Source organism: Physeter macrocephalus, chromosome 1, assembly GCF_002837175.3.
Source record: "Physeter macrocephalus isolate SW-GA chromosome 1, ASM283717v5, whole genome shotgun sequence".
NCBI classification, from domain to species: Eukaryota; Metazoa; Chordata; class Mammalia; order Artiodactyla; family Physeteridae; genus Physeter; species Physeter macrocephalus.
In genome coordinates, this window is record NC_041214.2 from 63,234,383 (window position 1) to 63,256,921 (window position 22,539).

At 38.2% G+C, this 22,539-nt stretch overlaps 1 protein-coding gene across 2 annotated transcripts; it reads right to left on the reverse strand.

Annotated features, from left to right (window-relative positions):
* Positions 1-17: 17 nt before the first annotated feature.
* On the reverse strand, positions 18-21,545 carry LRRC34 (leucine rich repeat containing 34). 2 transcript variants are annotated; one of them, XM_007112260.4, is made up of 11 exons: positions 21,425-21,545; positions 16,606-16,726; positions 15,977-16,095; positions 15,814-15,878; positions 14,735-14,818; positions 10,702-10,830; positions 8,149-8,244; positions 4,920-5,074; positions 4,380-4,535; positions 3,617-3,743; positions 18-2,060 (listed from the first exon to the last, which is right to left on the reverse strand). In XM_007112260.4, exons 1-11 carry the CDS (start codon positions 21,522-21,524, stop codon positions 1,857-1,859), a joined length of 1,356 nt encoding a protein of 451 aa, XP_007112322.2. In that variant the 5' UTR covers positions 21,525-21,545; the 3' UTR covers positions 18-1,856. The 2 variants fall into 2 exon arrangements, with proteins under 2 accessions (XP_007112322.2, XP_054939544.1); XM_055083569.1 differs by lacking the exon at positions 21,425-21,545 and adding an exon at positions 17,247-17,316.
* Between the last annotated feature and the right edge of the window lie 994 nt (positions 21,546-22,539).

The window sequence follows — 22,539 nt, forward strand, 5'->3', positions numbered from 1 at the left end:
GCGCGTCCGGAGCCTGTGCTCCGCAACGGGAGAGGCCACGACAGTGAGAGGCCTGCGTACCGCAAAAAAAAAAAAAAAAAAAAAAAAAAATGCTGATGTAGTATCTTCAGTTTAAACTATCTTTACTCTTTGGACAGATGTTCAAGTGTCTGTGTCTGTGACAGAAGTCTGTCATAGTGTTTCTCAAGTCTGAGTTTATTGGCTCTCTAATTGCTAGGAGTAGCATTTCCTCACCAGCTGAATGTTTTCCAAATGTAATGACAGTTGTTAGAAATGTTTGTATTTTTTCCTATACCATGGTTTTCTTGCACTCACTGAATTCTGCAGTTTTTCAAATTTGATCAAAAGACAAAAATTTTTTTTAATTTCCTATTGCATTTTTAACACTATAGACATGACTTTCCTCGGACATACAACTTTTTTTTAGATATAGTTAATTATTTCTAGCTATATTCAGCATGTAATAATGTAAAAAAACTTTGTAAAAAACAGCTAGTCTTTATATCTGCAGAGGAGAGATCTTAAAGTGGAAAGAAAATAAGATCTGAAACATGTAGAGAACATTGGAAACTAAAGTTTGATAAAAGCTAATAACTAAGAGTAAAATAAAATTCATCTCTCTGAAAGCATGAGAATGGATTTGGTAAGGCATTTAGGTCTTTTCTGGCTCAGTAGCTCTAGAACATTAAGTGCAAATCATGGCTCATATAATTTATTCAGATGTTCTTCCCATTTCATAACCACCACCACCATCTGTGCCACCCCCTCACCACCACCACCCCAGGGAGTATGGAAGTGTGGTATGAGGTGCTGCATATAGGGAAAAACCTGTTAAACTTTAAAAATCATTAAGTAGTGAGTAGGGCATATTTATCTTAATTCTTTAATCTATTAAAGGAATGGACAATGACAGATGTGGGGTTTTTTTGTAATGTTAAATTTTTTGAATAAATACAGCTATGATTTGAGGAATTCACAGTACTTTAAGTGAAGGCCAATACTTTGACAACTGTAAGCTGTCACTTTTATTCCTCTCTCAACATTTAGAGATAGATGGTTTTTCCATTTAGACTGCAGAACTTAAAGTAACCTCTTTAAATTGTTCACATAAAATTTTTTTTCCTCACACTTTGCCCAGCTTTAGCAGTAATAAATCATTCAGATTAAACAGTTAAGTGGTATGTATGAATTAATTTGTGAACATGGGTCTGTAATCAAAGGATCGTAGTGTCTGTTGCCTCTTCATAGAAATTTTAATTTGAAAACAGGATTGACCACAGACACAGTAATTGTTTGCCATCAAATCATGAAAATGTTATTGGCATCCTCCAAAAGAGAGAATTATCTTTTTTAAAAGTTCACTGGCAGCACTGACTTGTTTGGAAAGTATACATTTATATGTATTTGTATATGTGTATGTTTATATATATTTGCCTGTATTTGTGAAATTGTATCAATACCCATTTGTAAAATACCTAAAATACTTTTTCAACCTCTAAACCCCTCGACAGTCCCTGGAATCTGCCACCTGAAACCTTTTTACCACTTCATGACAACTTTCAGTTAGGATACCTATAATGACCTTTCCTTGTATGCTACTTTACTCTTTGGGTATATTTTCTTTATAAAAAGAAATTAGTTCCTTGATTTCCTTCTCCAGGGGTTCAAATTTTAGTCCCTATTTTGCTAAATTTCTTTGAAAAAATTACACTACTCAGTTTTTCACAATGGACAGTTATTCACAGTTTAGTATCTCTTTCACGTGTTCTAATTTATGAAAGAAAATTTAATAGACAATAAAATGTAATCTCTGTGAAGAGTAATAAGACAAATATATGAAAGTTAAAGCTTGTTTTTCATAGATATTGACCTACTGGTACAAGAGTAAGACCTGCATTAGATGATGGGCTGCAAGCTTCTCCATAACCTGGTGTCCAGTAATAATGCCTTTTAAGGCCATTGGAGACTTCTGCAAGGTACACGTGTCCATCCACCACAAATGGCTCCACATCTGTATTGTCTGATTTTAGACGGCCCATGTGAATTAAATCTGAATATGCCTAGGATTTTTAAGAAAAACTGTATCATTAAGAAAATAGTTTATTCATTTTACAGTGATTAAATTTCAACATTCAAATTAGATGTGATAATTTATAGTTTAAAATATTCTGAATAACACTGCTGAATTTTAATATTTTCCAGGCATTGTAGTTTTTATTCATTTAATTCCACACAATGTAATTACAATCTTGCAAAACTTGTTTCTACGTTTTAACGTTATTAGGCATGTTTTGTTGTTTCATGACTCCCAGAGATAACAATTCTATGTATTACCAATTTTGTGGACCAAAGGTCTCATGGTCAAAATTTTCAAGTCCTAAGGTGACTGACTCATAAATGAGGATGGAGTGCTGTTGTATATGCCCTTGAAGATCCAATGACAGCCAGGGATCCATTTTTCAGAAAAATAAACAATCACAGATTTTGGCATACAATTGTATGGAGTTCATGGACCCCCTGAAGGTAATCTACAGATTTAGGCTTAGAGAGACCATTCCCATAGTATTAGATGCTGGCCTGGCTGGCCACTAATTATTTCTTCATTGTAGAATTTTCTTTGTATATCTCTTATGGATCATTGATATCTACATAAAAGTGTTGTACAAACATGTTAAACTAGTTTGTCAGTAAGGTTGCGATTATAGAGAAAGGCAGAAATTAGACAGTAAAAGATCCAAAAGTCTAGTTGCTTTCTGCTGTAGCTTGTCATTAGTAGTTCCAACTCAGCTCAGCCTCTAGTGTATAGAATGTGGATATGATGTTTTTCTGAAATCAAGGATTTTTTTTAATAGTGTACATTTTATTAGCCTTTTTAGTGATAGAATTCTGGTTAGTCTTTTGGCAATTTTTGAGAATTCTAACATATATATATATATTTTTTGGCTGTCTTGGGTCTTCGTTGCTGCACATGGGCTCAGTAGTTGTGGCTCGTGGGCTCTAGAGCGCACGGGCTCAGTACCTGTGGTACACGGGCTTAGCTACTCCGCAACACGTGGGATCTTCCCGGACCAGAGCTCGAACCCATGTCCTCTGCATTGGCAGGTGGACCCTTAACCACTGCACCACCAGGGAAGTCCCCTAACATCTTATTTTTCTTTCTCTTCTTTCCAAATGAAAACTATTTGTTACTATGCTTTTTGTGTGTGTTGAAAGTAGTATCAAGGGTTCTCTGTATTTACATAAGCAACACACCAAATATTTTGACAGCTTTTACTATATCTCTCCAAATTCTGTGTCTTGGTTTAATTATTGGGTAGCAGATTGGAGATTGTGCCGTAGCAAATTTAAAATAAATCAACAATTGTGATTTAAAAATACTTTGGAGAAATTGGGACTGTGTAATTCAGTGATCTTTATACTAATATGTAGTATTTGATATCTTTTCCTATTTCAACCACAAAACTTTCCAGTAGCTAATTTTTAGGACTTAACATTAAAATTTATCAAAACTGCAGTGTCTCGTTATACTTTGTAATCATGTCTAAGGCATCTGTATGTAACATCTGACGTTATAGGGAAAACCCCAGAAAAAGCCTCAGTGAAGAAAAAAACTTACCACACATGTAGCTTCATCAAATTTGTTTCCCCAAATGTAGATATTAGAGAGTGTGGGATTTGTTTTCATTGATTGTGAAAGTGCAACAAGTCCTTCTCCCTCTATGTTGTTGCTTACCACTGACAACCTACGGAAAACCAAAAAGTAATAACCCTGGAAACCAACAGTTCCACAAAGAGCTGTAAGCTAGCAACAGCATTTATTACACACATTTTATTGTGTTAAGTCTTAGCATTAAATACATTTAATGTGTAATCAAAATATTGACCTAATAATTCCTAAAATCCAAGAAACTTAGTTTTCTAATTGGATACTTCAAGTACCTAAGTAGAGCTACCTACATTTTGGAAATAAACAGTCTATTGTTTTCTATTTATTATTCAGTAAAGGTTTGGGGTGGATTACAGATATATTTTTCAAGATAAAGTCATCCAAGTAATATTTTCTTCTTTGATTCATTCTTATTTTAGAGTCTTGATCATATTGAATGATTATAATTTTTCTATTAGAATTCAGGATAAAATAAGTAAGAATTTTCTCATTCATTTTAAGCAGTCATAACTAGAATCAATCTAATTTTTAAAAGACATTACTTTTGAAAAATAGAAGAAATTGAAATGTTTCCTGTAACTTTTAATATGTCAATTTAGAAACTGAGTTTTCATATTTCACCATGAATCTTAAGAGGTAAGAGGTTTAAGGTTAGTATTCTAAAAAAATTAAGTTTTTCTGTTATTTTGGTTAAATATAAAACCATACTAACACTTTAAGAGTCCTGTTGTGTGAAGCAAGAGTGTCACTGAGATAGTTTGCTCCTGCATTTTCTATTCTGTTAAAAGAAAGATCTATTACTTCCAGAGTAGTATTGCTTTTCAGTACATCGGCCAAACACACCATTCCATCCTGAGTTATTTTATTGCTGGGAAAGGAAAAATATGTAGTTATATTTGGAAATATGAAGTATTCTTTTATTCATAGAGATAGCATGCTTGAAAACATATAGTAATAAGTACTTTCTATTTTAGTTAAGATTTATTTTAATCACTCAATTTCCAAAAAAGTTAGTAAAAATTTGCCATAAAATGTTGCTTCTATTCTGTTTTACATATTTAAATTGCTCTCAAGTTATTATATCGGTATAAGCCGAATAAATATTAAGGCTCAAGATAAAAAGATGACAACAATGGTTGCACTTCTTAATTTTTGGAATTAGTGTCTAACAAAGAATCTTATCTACAGTGAATATTTACAGAGATTATTCCCATGATTTAACTCCTGAATTAATATATAAGTTATCACTTACCAGCTTACATCAAGGTAGCGTAGGCTTCTGTTCAGATACAGTGCATCACTTAACTGTTTCATACCATAGTTTTTTATGTCATGCTTACACACGTGTAGTTCAACAAGGCACTGATTTTCTTTCAACATGTGGCCTAGATGAACTGTGGACTCTTCCTAAAAATAGATAGTCTTTTTTCTAGAATATAATTTTGAAGCAGTACATGTTTATTCCAAACATGCAAAGTTATTTAAATTAGCTTTTTAAAAAGATTTTATCAGTTAAGACTATTAGTCTACAATTTGCAATTTGTTTGGCATGGCTTTTTAAAAAAATCATTTTGCCACAAATATCTTTACTGTCTTAGAAACAGGCAGCAGGCACTTGTAAAGTGCAGTGACTAAGTGATTTAAGAGAGGCTGGTTAAAAAAAATCAGTACTAAAAAAGCAACAATCATCTCAGCAGGAAAAAAAAAAATCAAAATAATTGGTCCCATGATTGAGCATGAGGGAATTCCCTGGTGGTCCAGTGGTTAGGACTCGGAGCTTTCACTGCTGGAGCTCAGGTTCAATCCCTGGTCAGGGAACTGAGATCCCACAAGCTGCATGGTGTGGCCAAAAAATAAAAATAAAAATTGAGCATGAAAGCTCCTTTACTGCTGTCCTCTCAAGACAAGGTGTTCTTGCCCCTTACATATGTTTCTAAACTTTGCTCTTGATCCCCACTCTTTGCAGTTCTTAGACTCCCTCCCTTCCTCCCTCCCTCCTTCCCTCCCTCCGCTGCTTCCAGGCAAAAGGTATGTAACCTCAGTGAGGATCTGAACACCAAGCACTTTAAATTTTTAACAGAATCAAAGCATGTCTTAAAATGAATGGGCCAAAGTATTTTATGATAAAAGTCCTGATGCATTATTGCTGTTTTTATAAGTTTTATAGTCACTGGAAATGCTGATCATGGATAGCCATATATGCTCAAATTATCTAAAAGTACTTAGAGAAAAAATAAAAGTTAAATAAAATCACATAGCAATAGCAGATTGTACATGAGCTTTATAATAAAACTGTCCAAATGCTAGCTTTACCTTGTGCTAACTTTATCACTTTGGGCGAATTATTTCATCTAGCTGAGTCCTAGTTCCCTTTTCTATATAAAATAGGTAAAATTTTACTTCCCTCACAGAAGTAAATAAATTAACAAAAGTACCTGGCACAAAATTGGTGTTCTATAGAAAACCACAAAGCATTTATTATTGCTCAATATTCTATAATACGGTATCTAAGTTATTGCTTTGACACTGAAAATACATATCCAGAGGGAAGCTGTGGTCTGAAATCTTAAATGAAAACTGACCACTTAGGAGGTCCAGTATTGCTCTGCATAGTGCCTGGAGCAGAGGACATACTCAATACAGATATGATGTATGTCTTGACTGCATTTTTAGGTCAAGAAATTTGAAAGAGGGACCATCCTTATTAAGAAAGGGAACTAGTTTCACAAATAGTAAAGGGTTTTTGTTTTTTGGTGTTTTTTTTTGCTCCACTCACTGAGTTTGTGGCTTAGTTTGGCCTAGGGTGGCACCTAGCATCAGCGTTTTTCTAAGCCCCCCGGATAATGAACAGTAAAACCCTTAAATGAAATAGGTTTGCTGGCTTGTATTTGGGAACAGCAGGTATGAGGAAGCACAAGAGGATTCTATTCCACAACCATTTAAGAGAATAGTACTATCAGGGATAGAAGGTGGTGGCTGCCTTGGAGAGGAATAGAAAGCAGGCTAGTTTAGCTGACTGCCCAGAAGCACCAGGCTAAGAGCAAGGTCCGGGGCCTGAGAAAGAGCCCTGGGCTTTTTTTTGGCTGTGTTGGGTCTTTGTTGCTGCACATGCGGGCTTTCTCTAGTGGGGGCCCTGGGCTTTCAATAACTATTCTCAGATGGATTTAGGAGTAATGACACCACTCAACATTTAAAAGAGGAATTGTGCTTCTAATGCAATTTCATATAGTTTAACATACTTCCTCAGGGCTTTAATCCGGAAAATTTTGATTCAGCCTTCAAATCTCTTAACATGTCCTCAATCTGAGAAGCTTCCCTGCCACCTCTCATCCCCCTGCATTGATTTCTATGTCTTTTCTCCTGCTCCCAAGGCACCCTGAGCATATCACTCTCCAGACTTGTGGATCTCCCTCCATGTGGACTGAAAAAAAGCTCTTTGAAAATGAGGGCTATGTGCTTTGACATTATCCCTGGCACCAGCATTGTTTCTTGTTTAGGGATGCAATCAAATATTTACTGAGTGAAGAATCAGAAATGAAGCAATTTACTGAATGCTTACTTTGAGCCAGGTATTTTGCTGGTCTTTAAAGTAGGTTCTTCTATTTGAGGATTCTGGTTGTCTTTTTGAGATTAAATTTGTAAACATGAAGCAATTAACATGATATAAAATTATAAAATTTTTCATACAGGAAAGTACAGAGATAATTCAAAGGGAGATCTATGTAGACAACGAATGCAAAATATACTTACAAATATGAAAAATATTTTAAAAATATGGTTAATTCTCAATTACTCATACTAATGGGGAACAGTGAAGTAGCTGATTTAAAGACCGAAGTCCTTGAACTTTTTCTTTTAGTAGATATTCTGTTTTTGTTTAGACTAATAGTAAAACGAGTTCTTATTCCCTAGCATTTTGCTGATAAGAGAGGAGAGCCACCAAAAAGAGTTTTAAGGGGCAAGGAGAAGCCTTGAGAGTTGGAACCATGTTTTTACCGTCTTTCTGTCTCTAGCGTGCAGCTTACCTGAAGCACCAAGTCCAGACCTCCCAGACTGCTATTCATATGCAGTTTGCCGTTATAGCTCAGGATTTCAAAAATGTAATGGTTCATCACATCAGTGTAACAAGAACAAACAAATCACAAAACAGTTCACACTGGGCTCTTATAATCCTCCAGCCTTTAAAACTTTAATCATTTATGCTTTCATCTTAAGACCTCTGCCTCTCACAGGTTTACTCACTGAGAATGAGTTTATAAGAAAAATAGACATGTTTTCTGTTTAAATAAGCAACATCTAAAACCATATTTATAAAACTCTTACCAAGAATTTAAATTTTTCCTTTCAAGTTTTTCTTTGTAAACAGTAGTATACCGTTCTAAAAATACAATGCATTCATGAATCTTGACATAACCTTCAGTAAGTAGTACCTTTGTTTTATTCACATGTAGCCTTATTAACTGCTCACTTTGAATACATACCTGTTCACCATACAGTATAGGTCGGTTTAGGTTTAATCCCTTAATTGTTTGGTTTTGAGTTAGGACTGTAGCGAATGCTATCACACTCTGCATTCCCTAAAAACAGGTTAAATTCATTAAGGAAACTGACGAAGTATATAAATTAACCCCTAATATTTCAAGATCAGTAATCTGGATTCTGACAAATCAAAATTGTGTTTTAAAAAGTTTAAGTAATTTCCTGATCCTTCAATTGTAGGTTGATCAAATTCAGAAATGAATTGTTACTGTGTTATTTTCTCTCTGCCCTAAAATCTATAACATACATGGGGAGTTTCTTAAGGTTTCAGTATCCATTTCCTCCAGTGTTTACCTCCAGGTTTGCTCCTGACCCCTCAAGGTTCTATATGCACAGAAATACACACAAGTGGATCCCAGCTAGGGCTCTATACTACTTATAGTGTATATCCTTAACGCAAGCTTTCTTTTACATTCATATTAGTACTTTAAGTGTGTGTTTGTGGCAGGAAAGGGTTACTAATCACATTTTTCACTGCTCCCACAGGCCTCCCTCTACCTTATTGGAAGGGCATAGTCCTCCGCCATCTCTGTGATACACACACATCTAGTTGTTATGCCAGAAAACCTGGGCTTTCTTCCACTTCACCAGTCCTCTTACTCTCCTATCAGTTGATCAGCAAGTCTTACAGATTCTGCCTCCAAAAGATGTTTCAAATTAGTCCATCTCTGTAGCTACCACCCCAACGCCAGTCCTCATCACTCACCTGAATTACTGCAGAAACTGCCTAAGTGGTCAGTGGGCTTCCTCTCACCACCCTCTAATTCCCCACAGAGAAACAAGAGTGATCTTTTACAAGTACCAATCATATCATGTCACCCCTCAACTTAAAGCCTTTCCATAATTTGCATTTAACTCCCTTTGTGTAGCTACTCTGGCTTTTTAGTTCTCAGACTCAGTATTTCATCATTCATGTACTCCCCTCATGATTTTTGCCATATCTGAGTATCAGTTTCACTATTTACCTAATACTTTTCCATTAAATCAACTCACTTTTTCATTTATATTTATTTTAAAACTGTGTCACTACCATAAATGGAAAGCCACAATCCCTTGAAATAAATAGAAAGCATTTGTAAAGATAAATATGTATTAAAATTACCTCAAGTTATGTCAGTCAGTATGCTACCCATACCACACTTGGGGAAGCACTATCTTAGAGTCTGTGTGTTCTGGACCCCCTGCCTAGAATGTTCTGCCATGGACCCTCTTCAAGGGAGCTCTTTCTCCTTCTTCACGACTCCTAAGTACGAACTCCTCAGGTCTTCGGGTAACCATCCTATCATGCATATTACCTTCTGCCCATTATCAGAGTACTTTGCCAACTTTGTAGCACTTTTCCCTAATTTACTGATGTTTTCCTAACTAACATATAACCTTTATAAGGGCAGAGACCATATCTGATGCACTCTTGTATCCTTAGAATCTAGAATTGTGACTGATATGTGTAGACAATACACAGTTGACCCTTAAAGGGTCAAGGATCAACTGTGTACGTTGGTATCCATGGATTCAAACAACCTTGAATCCTGTAGCAACTATAGTATTTACTATTGAAAAAAATCTGCATATAACTGGACCCCAGCAGTTCAACCCGTGTTATCAAGAGTCAACTGTATATTGAATTAATGCTTTCCCAAGACCATACTGGCTGCATCTACCCCCTTCTTAAGCTTTAGAGCCTATTACCCCAAAGAGCCTCCTTGGCCCATCTTACTGTTTTCCTGTCCCAGTAATTTTGCATTAACTTATTAACAATAGGTTCCTAACAGTAGGCCTGAAAGTTTGAAGGCATGTTTGAGAAAATGAAGCCTAGAATTTGATGACATGTAAAACAGACAAACTTCTCATTATTAGTCCAGGTGAAGGCTCAGAGCAGCTCTTAGCATCATCTTAGGTTTTATGCTACAACATAAGTACTCACTGCAAAATGTTTCCATAAGTAAAAAATTTATATTATACAAACGAAGTAGTATTTGTTTAATTAAAAGGAACATAATCATCTTCTTTAGAAAATCCCATACAGGGCTTCCCTGGTGGCGCAGTGGTTGAGAGTCTGCCTGCCAATGCAGGGGACACGGGTTCGTGCCCCGGTCCGGGAAGATCCCACATGCTGCAGAGCGGCTAGGCCTGTGAGCCATGGCCGCTGAGCCTGCGTGTCCGGAGCCTGTGCTCCGCAATGGGAGAGGCCACAACAGTGAGAGGCCCACATACCGCAAAAAAAAAAAAAAAAAAAAAAAAGAAAATCCCATACAAGTTAAGAAGGGTAACAGATGGAAGTTTAGGAAGATTTTTATTTCACTGGATATTCTTCCATAATATTATTATAATCTGATTCTTATTTAAAAAAATATTTTCTCTGATATTAGACCTTAGAGACAAGCTTAATCATTCATAAGACTGTCATTTAGCTGGTCTCTGACACTTCTCTATACTAGTTTCCAGGGAGGATGATCCAATATCTGACTGACTATCTCATACCCAATTTAACTCACCAGATCACAGTCACCCAGATCTAATTTCTCTAAGGATGAATTAATTTGTAGCATTGCAGCAAAAAACATTCCACCCTTATTTTCAATCTTGTTTCCAGTCATTCTTAGGTGTTTCAGAGTTGTATTCTTCTGAAAAGGAAAAGAGGCAAAACTTGGTTAAAATTTTAACCCACAGAATTCTCTTAAGATTACATGAGTTAAGAGACTATATTACTATTTGCAGACTCATCAGTTTTTCATGGAGATAGAACAGGATATATTCCTTAAAGGTAACATTCAATTTCCCATAACAGATAAAAATCTAGTTAAATAGTTTAGTAGAAAGAATGCCCAGGAAATAGATACCAAAATAATGACCAGTGAACGAAGCAGATTTTAATAACTTTCCTTTCATTAGAAAATCTATAAATTTATCTTCTAAGAAAATTATACCACCTTTTAAAATTGAGATGAAATTCACATTAACACAAAATTAACCATTTTGAAATGTACAATTTGGGACTTCCCTGGCAGTCCAGTAGTTAGGACTCCATGCTCTCTCTGCCGAGGGCCTGGGATCAATCCCTGGTTGGGGAGCTAAGATCCTGCAAGCCGCACGGTGCAGAAAAAAAAATAAGCAAGAAAATGTACAATTCACTGGATTTTACTACATTTGCAGTGTTGTGCAGCCATCACCTCTAGCTAATTCCAAAACATTTTTATCACCCCTAAAGGAGACCCTGTACCCATTAAGCAATCACTTCACATTCCCCTGTATCATTTTGAAAGTGATACAATTTCTCAGACATTTGTGAAGTTTAATTCCTTCTCTTATTTCATTTCTTTTGATAAATCTTTCACAAAATTACAGACATTTCATTGTCCTAGTGAATAAATATTTGGACATACAAGTGTAAATAATTATCTTCAAAATTAAGTCAATCCCCTTTAAGAGTGGGAAGAAGGCAAGGATGTCCACTCTCACCACTTCTATTTGACATTGTACTGGAGGGTCTAGATAGGACAATTAGGCAAGAAAAAGAAACAAGGCATCCAGGTTGGAAAAGAAGTAAAACTCTTGTTTGCATACAACATGATCTTATATGTGGAAAATTCTAAGAAATACACCAAAAAAACCCAAAACAAAACAAAAGCTGTTAGAACTAATAAATGGGGAATTCCCTGGCGGTCCAGTGGTTAGGGGGTCCGTGTTCTCACTGCTGAGGGTCCAGGTTCAATCCCTGGTCAGGGAACTAAAATCCCACAAGCCGGCCAAAAAGAAAAAAAGAAGAACTAATAAATGAGTTCAGCAAGACTGCAGGACACAAGATCAATATATAGAAATCAACTGTATTTCCATACACTAGCAATGAACAATTCAAAAATGAAATTAAGAAAATTCCATTTATAATAACATCAAAAAGAATAAAACATTAGGAATAAATTTAACAAAAGGGCAAGACTTGCACATTGAAAACTACAAAGCATCAAAGCATGGTTGAAAGAAATTAAAAACAACCTAAACAGGGACTTCCCTGGCAGTCTGCTGGTTAAGACTCCGAGCTTCCACTGCAAGAAGCATGGGTTCAATCCCTGGTCGGGGAACTAAGATCCCACATGCTGTGCAGTGTGGCCAAAAATAAATAAATATAAAAAAATAAAAAAATAAAATTAAAACAACCTAAGTAAATGGAAACACATCCCATGTTCCTGGATCGGAAGACTTAATATTAAGATGGCAATATTCCCCAAATTGATCTAAATATTTAAAGCAATCCCTCTCAAAATCCCAGTTGCATTTTTTGCAGAAATTGATAAACTGATCTTAAAATTCCTGTGGAAATGCAAGGGACCCAGAAGAACCAACACAATCTTGAAAAAAGAACAAAGAGGACTCATTTCTTGACTTTAAAACTTACTACAAAACTACAGTAGTCGAGATATTGTGAGACTGGCCTAAGGATAGACATATAGATTAAAAGAATAGAATGGAGAGTACAGAAATAAACCCTCACATTTATAATCAACTGACTTTCAACAAGGATGTCAAAATTAATGGGGAAAGAACAGTCTTAACAAAAGGTTTTGGGTCAAATGGATATCCACATGAAAAAGAATGAAATTAGACTCCTACTTCACATCATATATAAAAATTAACTCAAAATGTATCAGAGAACTAAATGAAAGAGCCAAAACAAAAAGCTGTTAGAAGAAAATGTAAGTGTAAATCTTCATGACTTTGTATTAGGCAAAGTCATTAAGTTGTAGCCTTCTTAGATACATCACCAAAAGCCCAAACAACAAAAGAAAAAATAGATAAAATGAATTTTATCAAAATTAAAAAATTTTGTGCTTCAAAAGACACCACTAAGGAAGTTAAAGGCAACCTACAGAATGTGCAAAAATATTTGCAAATCACGTATCTAATAAGGGACTCCAGAAAGGGCAAAAGATTTGAACAGATAGTTCTCCAAAGAAGATATACAAATGACTAATTAGCATACAAAAAGATATTCAACATCTTTATTCATTAGGGAAATGCTAATCAAAACCACAAAACCTCTTCATACCCACTAGGATGGCTCAAATCAAAAAGACAATAACGGGCTTCCCTGGTGGCGCAGTGGTTGAGAGTCCGCCTGCCGATGCAGGGGACACGGGTTCGTGCCCCGGTCCGGGAAGATCCCACATGCCCGGAGTGGCTGGGCCCGTGAGTCATGGCCGCTGAGCCTGTGCGTCCGGAGCCTGTGCTCCGCAACGGGAGAGGCCACAGCGGTGAGAGGCCCGCGTACCGGGGGGGAAAAAAAAAAAAAAAGACAATAACAAGTACTGGTGAGGATATGGAGAAATCAGAACACCCAAACATTATTGGTGGAATTGTAAAAAGGGACAGCCACTTTGGAAAACAGAAAAGGGACAGCCACTTTGGAAAACAGTTTGGCAGTCACTCAAAATGTTAAACAGAGTTTCCAAATGAATCAGCAATTTCACTCCTAGGTATGTACCCTAGAAAACTGAAAACATACATGCACAGAAAAATGTGTGCAAATATTCATAGCAGCATTATACATTATAGACAAAAAGTGGAAACCCAAATGTCCATTAACTAATGGATGAACAAAATGTGATATTTCCAAACAATGGAATATTACTTAGCAATAAAAAGAAATGAAGCATGTTACAACATGGATAAAATTTGAAAGCATTAAGCCAGTCACTAAAGGCCACATACTGTACGATTCCATTTATAAATGGCCAGAATAGGCAATCTACAGGTAGAAAGTAGATGTGACTGCCAGGTGCTGGAGAGTGAGAGAAAGAAGCACAGAGAGGGATTACTAACGGGTACAGGGCTTTTGGGGGGAAAATGTTCTAAAAACAGTGATAGTGGTGACAGTCACATAACTGTGAATATAACTGATTGTTGAACAACACAGGGGTTAGGGGCGACGACCCTCTGTGCAGTTGAAAATGAGTTTAACTTTACATTTGGCCCTCTGTATCCGAGGTCCTGCATCCTCAGATTCAACTGACTGGATTGTGTGGTACTGCAGCATTTATTTAGTGAAAGAAATCTACATATGAGTGGACCCATACAGTTCAAACCTGTGCTGTTCAAGGGTCCACTGTATTCAATATCCTAAAAAACCACTGAATTGAACACTTACAAAGGGTAAATTCTGTATATGTGAATTATATCTTAATAAAGCTCTTTATTTTTTTATTCTCTATTTTTTTAACTGAAGTATAGTTGATTTACAATGTTGTGCTAATTTCTGCTGTACAGCAAAGTGACTCAGTTATACACATATATACATTCTTTTTTAATATTTTCCATTATGGTTTATCCATAAAGCTGTTTATTTTTAAAAATGAGTTCAAAAGTGCTCATGTAATGTCCAGATTTTAATAAACTGAAGTGAAATAAAAAATATACATTCGCACAATATTAAAATAAGTTGATATTAACATTTGTTTCTGTTGGTTCCAAGTTAAAACTAAAGAAGTTAAAATTCCGAAATAAAATGTTAGTTTGAGGTATACGAATGCTTACATGTAGTGCTTTAGCAATCAGTTCTCCACCTTCAGGCCCAATGTCATTAAACATAAGGTTTAAGTAAATGAGATTATGTTGTTTCTAAAATAAGGAGAGAAAAGAAGCTATTACATATGTATTATTACAAATCAATAATATGTAAGAGCTGCTTTTTAAGTAAAAGTGTTTACCTACCAAAAAAAATCGTTATAACCAGGAAATTTCAAGGTCCAGCAAAAGAAAGGACCATTAAGGAAAAAAATCAACATGATCATTTAAACAAATATAATGGCAATATAAAGAAAATAACTATATTCATTTTTGATCAATGATTCAAAGTATGGATGTGCTTTATGTACTTAACCATAGTGTGTAAGTCTGCAAAAGATGACTCGAGGCTCTAGGTTCTAGCTCTACTGAGACCAAATACACAAATGGGTTTTTAGTATATTTCAAGTGTTATAAATATGGCACAGAGTCAGGACACTTGACATTTTGCAAAACTAGTGTTTTTTGTGTGTGTCATTAGACTAGGTGATTTCACCGTAAACAGAACTAAGAATATTTTGATGACGATGCTTTATTTGTGGTTGATGAAAATAACTTGGTTACTTCACTTTTTTTTTTTTTTAATCTTCACTCTGTCCTTACATTGTGTGCCATTTCATGGACATGAGAATTTTAAGATCATTTTAAGCTCATTAGAAGCACTTGTAGCAGATGAGAATGGAACAAATAGGAAATGAAAAAGCCAATTTAAGGGAGGAATTAAAAATGATATATGCTGCTTTAAACATTTTATTTTAACTGAAAATACAGACATACATACGTATGTGCCAATCTTCTGAAGTTGAAACAAAGCCTTTTCTTCAACGACACCTATTCTGATTGGTGGACCACACTGTCTTTCTTAAATAAAATGCAACCATAAAACAGCATTTCAGCTTGGGTATCTCCAAAGTGAAGTCTGCAATAAAGGGTTAGCTTAGCAGGCTAGGGGTGCTGAAACCCTGCACGTTCCAAAGAAAGGGCTGGTTCTTAACTGGGTCCTGGGAGAAAAAAAAATGAACCAAGAACATTTTGTAATAAAATAATACCTGAAGCAGTTTTGCAGCATAGGATGCGCCAACATCACTTATGAGGTTATATCTAACATCCAAACCTGGAGAACACAGATGAATAGAAGCTGATATTCCTTCTAGTGAACACTTAAAATCAGGCAAATGAAAGCTGGAAGGAATGATTCTTAAGGAGACATACCATTAATATATGGATTATTCTTTAAAATTCTGCAAAGAATCCAAAAATCTTCACCTGTTACTCTTTCTACTGGCATTAAGTGACAGTTACCAGCAACATTTAATGTGATTCCTGCCAATCTGTTAAAATATAAAAAAGAAATCCAGTAAAGAAATAAAACTATTTTTCCTTCATGTTTAGTAACATCATGGATAGCATTTACTGGAACCAAGTATGTACCACAATACAGATTTATATCAAATAACTTAAAGCTACTGAATATTCTACAGCTTTTGCAAAGCACTTTAATATATGCATAGTTTAATTTCTCAACCACAAGAAAACCAAAGTATTCCCACTTGACAGATAATGACATTGAAGACTTCAATGATTTGCATAAGTAAACCCAGCTCACAGGAGTTAAGGACAAACCTGGAACACAGACTTGGAGAATGCTGGTCTAGTCCTTTTTCAGTAAACTCCACTACCTCCAAGACCTAACTATGTCGATCATCTATGCTGAATCAAAAAGTATGTCCACTTTATCAAGCATTTGCAAATGGCTTTCAAATCACTCAGTGTTCCAGGATTTTCACACAGATGAATATCAGTGAATGTTACTGATGTAATCAAGTATTTGTCTTCCTTACCCCTTTTCAATTTCTTCGTCCACTTCTTGGAGTATATGCAATATAAAAGGTTTAATTTCCTGGGACTTTTCCATACATAGCTCATAATAATATTCCTGTAGACCGCCAATAGGTTCTGCAGCTTTTGAAAAATAAATGCATTACCCTTCATCACATATACATTATCCCAGGAGCTTCCCCCCCACCCCCGCCAAAAAAAAATTAGACTTCTTTCAAAGATACAAATGTGTGCGTATAGAGTTGAGGGCAGGGTGAAGAAAAGGAGATGACGTTAAGAATACAGAAAGGGGGGCTTCCCTGGTGGCGCAGTGGTTGCGTGTCCGCCTGCCGATGCAGGGGAACCGGGTTCGTGCCCCGGTATGGGAGGATCCCACGTGCCGTGGAGCGGCTGGGCCCGTGAGCCATGGCCGCCGGGCCTGCGCGTCCGGAGCCTGTGCTCCGCAACGGGAGAGGCCGCAACAGAGGGAGGCCCGCACACCACAAAAAAAAAAAAAAAAAAAAAAAAAAAGAATACAGAAAGGGAAGAAAAATAAGAAGGAATGGGAGAGAAGAAAAATGCTGTTTGGAGAACTAGGGCCATAGAAGTACCCACTGAGAGTGGGCAGACACTAACTTTGAAGTGACACAAAGGGAGAACTAACCTCTGTTATGTAACAGGCCTGGCAGCTGAGGAAAATGATGTCCAGAGAAATTACATATTTTGCCTAAAATCATACAGATAATAAGGGCAGAGTACAGAATCATACTGACTCCAAAGTCTCTTCCTACTCTGCTATAATGGGTTAGGGTGACTCAAGATTGCTTATCATGGCTTCAAACAGAGACAATTTTATCATAGAGTCTAAACTCAAAAGGGATCTGAAAAATCACCAAGTCCAACAGGCTTCTTGGAGACCCTCTATACCATGCACGTTGATGGCATTTGAATACAGCTCTGTCTGTTCTTCCTAACACCAAGTTGAGGCCTAGCTCACAGAAGCGCTTCACCTACCCTGGCCTTCCATTTCCTCTTTCTAAAGGTGATTTTCCCTGTCCAGTCCTTAATAAGGAAGACAGAAACAAAACAGGAGTTAAGAACTTGTTCCTCTGTTATACCTGCACTTTTCCTTAATGGTCTTATTATTTTCGATATTACTTAAAAAAAAATTTTTACTGGAGTATAGTTGATTTACAATGTTGTGTTGGTTTCAGGTGTACAGCAAAGTGAATCAGTTATACATATACATATATCCACTCTTTTTAAGATTCTTTTCCCATATAGGTCATTACAGAGTACTGAGTAGAGTTCCCTGTGCTATACAGTAGGTCCTTATTAGTTATCCATTTTATATACAGTAATGTGTATATATCAATCCCAGTCTTCCAATTTATCTCTCCCCCCTCCCCTTCGCTATTACTTTAAAAGCATCCTTTTTGAGGCCCAGGCCTTCGTGGGTAGAAGGTATGCTGGCACTTTTCTTAGAAGCACACACCACTGTCTGTATTTTCTGTCCTACCTTTTGGGTATGTCTCTTTAAGAGTCCATGCTCAGAGATATCACTACTCAATCAGCCTGAGGTCTTTAGGATCCAGCTTCTCTAAGTCTCTACATCTCAAAGATCTTATTTGCTGAGTGGATTTCTGCACTATATGAACTAAAGAGTGCTAAACAAATGTGCAAAACAAGATTTAAGATGAGGAACATCATATTACAAGTGAAAGCAAATAAACTTTTCTTACAGTTTTTTAAAATAAACGTTTAAAAAATAAATTTAGGGGACTTCCCTGGTGGTCCAGTAGTTAGGACTCTGTGCTTTCACTGCACTGCACTGCAGCCCAAATAAATAAATAAATAAATTTAACCCACACTTATTTCAGATAACTTGGAAATTTCAATATCAAAAAGAAAATAAAGAAAAAAAAAAAGACGGGGCTTCCCTGGTGGCGCAGTGGTTGCGCGTCCGCCTGCCGATGCAGGGGAACCGGATTCGCGCCCCGGTCTGGGAGGATCCCACATGCCGCGGAGCAGCTAGGCCCGTGAGCCATGGCCGCTGAGCCTCCGCGTCTGGAGCCTGTGCTCCGCAACGGGCGAGGCCGCAGCAGAGGGAGGCCTGCATACCACCAAAAAAAAAAGGAAAAGAAAAGAAAAGAAACATTCATCAGCAATCCCACTACCAAAGAACCACCACAACTGAGGTCTGGGGGTATTTCTTCCCTATTATTTTTCTTTTTCTGTATCCTTTTTTTCTTCAGTTAACATTGTGAGCAGCTTTCCCATATCATTAGATATTCTCTGAAAATTTTTAATGTCAGCATAATTTCTGTCTTGTGGATGGATGTACGTAAGAAATCTTTCACTTACCAGATATAAAATAGATAAACAACAAGGACCTACTATATAGCACAGGGAACTATATTCAGTATCTTGTAATAGCCTACAATGGAAAAGAATCTGAAGAAGAATACACCTATATATACATATGTATAACTGAATCACTGTGCTAGACACCTGAAACTAACACAATATTGTAAATCAACTATACTTCAATTAAAAAAATATTTTTTTAAAGAAATCTTTCACTTACTTTAGGAAATTTTCATGTATTTAAATAATACTTTAGCACAATATTTCCCAAATTGTGTTCTGTGGAATACTAATCTACAAGATGATCAAAGATGCTCTAAATAGAATAGGTTTTATTGTCAAATAAGTTTGGGAAATGATGAATTGAACAATGCTAAACAGATTCCTATCTACAACACTTCTCAGGACATTTAAAACTCTCAGGTGCTCAAAGATTCCTCAGATTGTTGAGCCTGGCGGGGAGGGAGGTTTAAAAGTGCTCCCAGGGGGGGCTTCCCTGGTGGCGCAGTGGTTGGGAGTCCGCCTGCCAAAAAAAAAAAAAAAAAAAGTGCTCCCAGACTTAGGACTTTTGTGACCATGGTTAACATGGAATGCAATCCCAAAAATGCTAGTTTAGCGTCCTCAACAGAAAACAAAGCAAGTAGATCTCAAACGGATTTACTTGCTGGAGCTGGGCTCCCACTGGGTTTCTTTCCTCTCTTCTGGCTACAACTTTCCTCGGTATTAAAAATGTTAAACAAAATTTCAGAAATAGAGACCTGATTGAAATAAAAACGTGTTTATTTGGGGTTTGTTAGGACTGCAACCCAGGAGACACAGATCCAAGACGCACTTGAACTGTGTTCCACCAGACTACAAAATGGTGGGGGCTTATAAAGGCAAAAAACCCACAAGGTTACATAAATTGTCAAGAATTAGGATTGGAGCTGGCAAGAAGTAAGGGTGCTTGGTAAGCAAGGATTGGTTAGGAGTCTGAAACAATTACAAAATTGCAAAGGTGGGGGTAATTTGAAACTACAAGGTTGCAACTAGCAGCTGCTAGCAGATTCTGTTTTGAAAACAGCTGGTAGTGTCCTTGAGTCTGAAACAGTTCAGAGAAAATTCAAGTTCTCAGTGATGAAGGAATGCATCTGAAATCATTTCCACAATGGCCACTTGGCTCCATTTTGCATGCCTGTACCACAGTTACTCCATTTTGATTTTTAAACGATCTTAAGTATGTCATCAAAGAGAAGAGAGGATTGCCCTGAGAATTTCTCTGACGTTCACTCTGCCTGCCCTCGGCTGGCACAACCGTATCCAGGACACACAGACAGATGTCAGACTTACAGGTCAAGTTTTTGTGAAGACATGAAGGAATCTTAGATTACAAACTAAATATAGCTAAAGAAATTTACAAGAATATTTGTATTTAATTACCTGGCCATGGATGTAGATTATTTTAAAGCTTCAGCTATATCTTTCTGCTACTCTCTCTTTTGTTTAAAATTCACCTAAGTATTGTATGTCAGGATTCTATGGCACCAATAATTTATTTCCTATAGTGTATTCATATTAGGAGAAAATAATAAACCAGTCTGCAAATTGTAAAGCAAAACCTAGGAATAACCAATTACACAAGAAAATGTCAAGACTCTACCCTAGATTTCATTTTTAATCCACACGGGAGTCTTGAATTCCAAATAATTTTTACTTAACAGCCTGTTTAAAAAATTCTAGTTAAGGGCTCATTTTGCAGGTGGTCCCCAATGCCCTCCTATACTGGAACAGCCAAGTACTGGGAAATCCAAGGGTTGAGGGTGTCAGACTTGGGTGCCTATCCAGAACGTCTGTGTGACGCTGATCAAGTTACTTAAATTCTTCGATCTTAAATTTCCTCTTATGCTAAAAGCAGAGTATATCAATGCTCATCTCATGGTGCTTTGAGGAATACGAAGGCTTCTGGCACAATTCCATATCCACAACACAAGTGTCCAAAATGGAAATGGTGGAGGGAGAGGGCGTTCACACTATACTTAACTTGCTACCGGATAATTCATGGGTGCAGAAATACTTAAAACCAAGCTGGCGCAGAGGTGCAAAGAGCGGTTTCCAGACCCTCTCGCCCACCTGGGCCCTGCTCTCTGGAGACTGCACAAAAAGGAGCCCAAGAAGTATATCCAGACAACCTTCTCAGAGACCGTAAGAGCAAAGCGACACACACACTTTAGTACTTCAGGACAACCCACCGCGCGAACTGCGTACCCGCTGCAGGAACTTGGGGCTCCGCTCCCGCCTGCGTTTGGGAGCGCCTCGAAGTTTCGGCCACAGCTGGGGTACGGCCCGAAGTTCCGGCCACAGCTGGGGTTCCCAGGGGCACCCTCCCGCCGGACCACCTCTGGCCCGAAGTCTGCTCGGAGGAATCGGCCTGGCCCCGACGGCCCTCGCCCGTTTCGTCCGGGCCGGGCCGGCGCCAAAGCACCCCCTATTTCTTACCGCTACCGTCGGCCGCAGCCCACGCCGGAGTAGGGGTCGTAGATGGGGCGGAAGGTGGGGTCCGGGACTCAGGCCTGGCCTGCTGCGGGCTACGCTTCATGCTCTCTGCCTCCCGCGGGCCGCGGCAGCGGCGTTGTCATGACGACCGCGCGCGTGAGCCAGCCGCCCCAGGCCGCCAAAGATCTGAGCCGGGAGCAGATCCACCGCGCGACCCTGAGCGCCGGAACCAGCCGGCTGTGGCGACCTTCGCCATTACTCCCTTGGTCCCTGAGGCCTGATTGGACGGGCAGTGACCGCCGATGCTATGGAGGCTCCTTGGTCACCCCGTCTGGGTCCAGGTCACCTGCCCTGGGTTAAAGACACACTGAGGGAGGGCACGCTGGCTCCTTTGCAGGGAGAAGTTCTCGAGGTTTAGGGGGCACAGCTGATGGGCTAGGGCCCGGGGATACAAAGACGATTATGACACAGTCCTTTCCCCAAAGTGTGCAAATACCTGCGGAGGCCAGGCGCAAAAGCACAGAGTGGCACTAGCACGGATAGGGCGCGGAGGTAAGGGATCATAAAGGGGCTTGTCGATCAGTCTTGTGGAGGGGTGGGGGCATCAGGGAGGGCTTCTTGGAAGAGGTGTCATCCTGACTGGCCCGGGTGAACCTGCCAGAGGGCAAAACTGCTTTGTGCGTTTCTGGAGATGTGCAGGTTCTTGGGGCTGCCCAAATGAGCCCAGACTGTGTCTGTATTGGGGGCGAAGGGGGAGCTGTGTGGCAAGCGAGGCCAGATCCACGTGGAGTCCTGTGCATCCTCTGAGAAGCAGAGCTGTTATGGGGCAGGGCGCTGGGAGCTCTCAGATGGGGAACAGCTGATGGAGGATGGATTTGACACGACCTAGGGGAGATGCAGTATGAAGCAGCTCAGGAGAGATCATAAAGCCTCAGCTAAGACTGGACTTTGGGGAATGAGAAGGAGACAGAACCCAGCGATAGTTACAGGGTAACATGGTCAGGATTTGGTACTTGGGCCTGGGGGAGAGAAGAAAAGGAGGGAGGGAAGGAAGGCCCTCTATTTGGGGTTACCATAGATCAAAGAGAAGTGGAAGGCCCCTGTAGAGCAGCGGTCCC

Coding starts and splice junctions, on each gene's coding strand:
- LRRC34 (XM_007112260.4), bottom strand. CDS start 21,524: ATGAAGCGTAGCCCGCAGCAGGCCAGGCCTGAGTCCCGGACCCCACCT. Junction 8,245..10,701: donor ATCTGGGTGACTGTGATCTG/GTGAGTTAAATT, acceptor ACCTGTTTTTAG/GGAATGCAGAGTGTGATAGC. Junction 5,075..8,148: donor CTATACTGTATGGTGAACAG/GTATGTATTCAA, acceptor ATCTATTTTTAG/GAAGAGTCCACAGTTCATCT.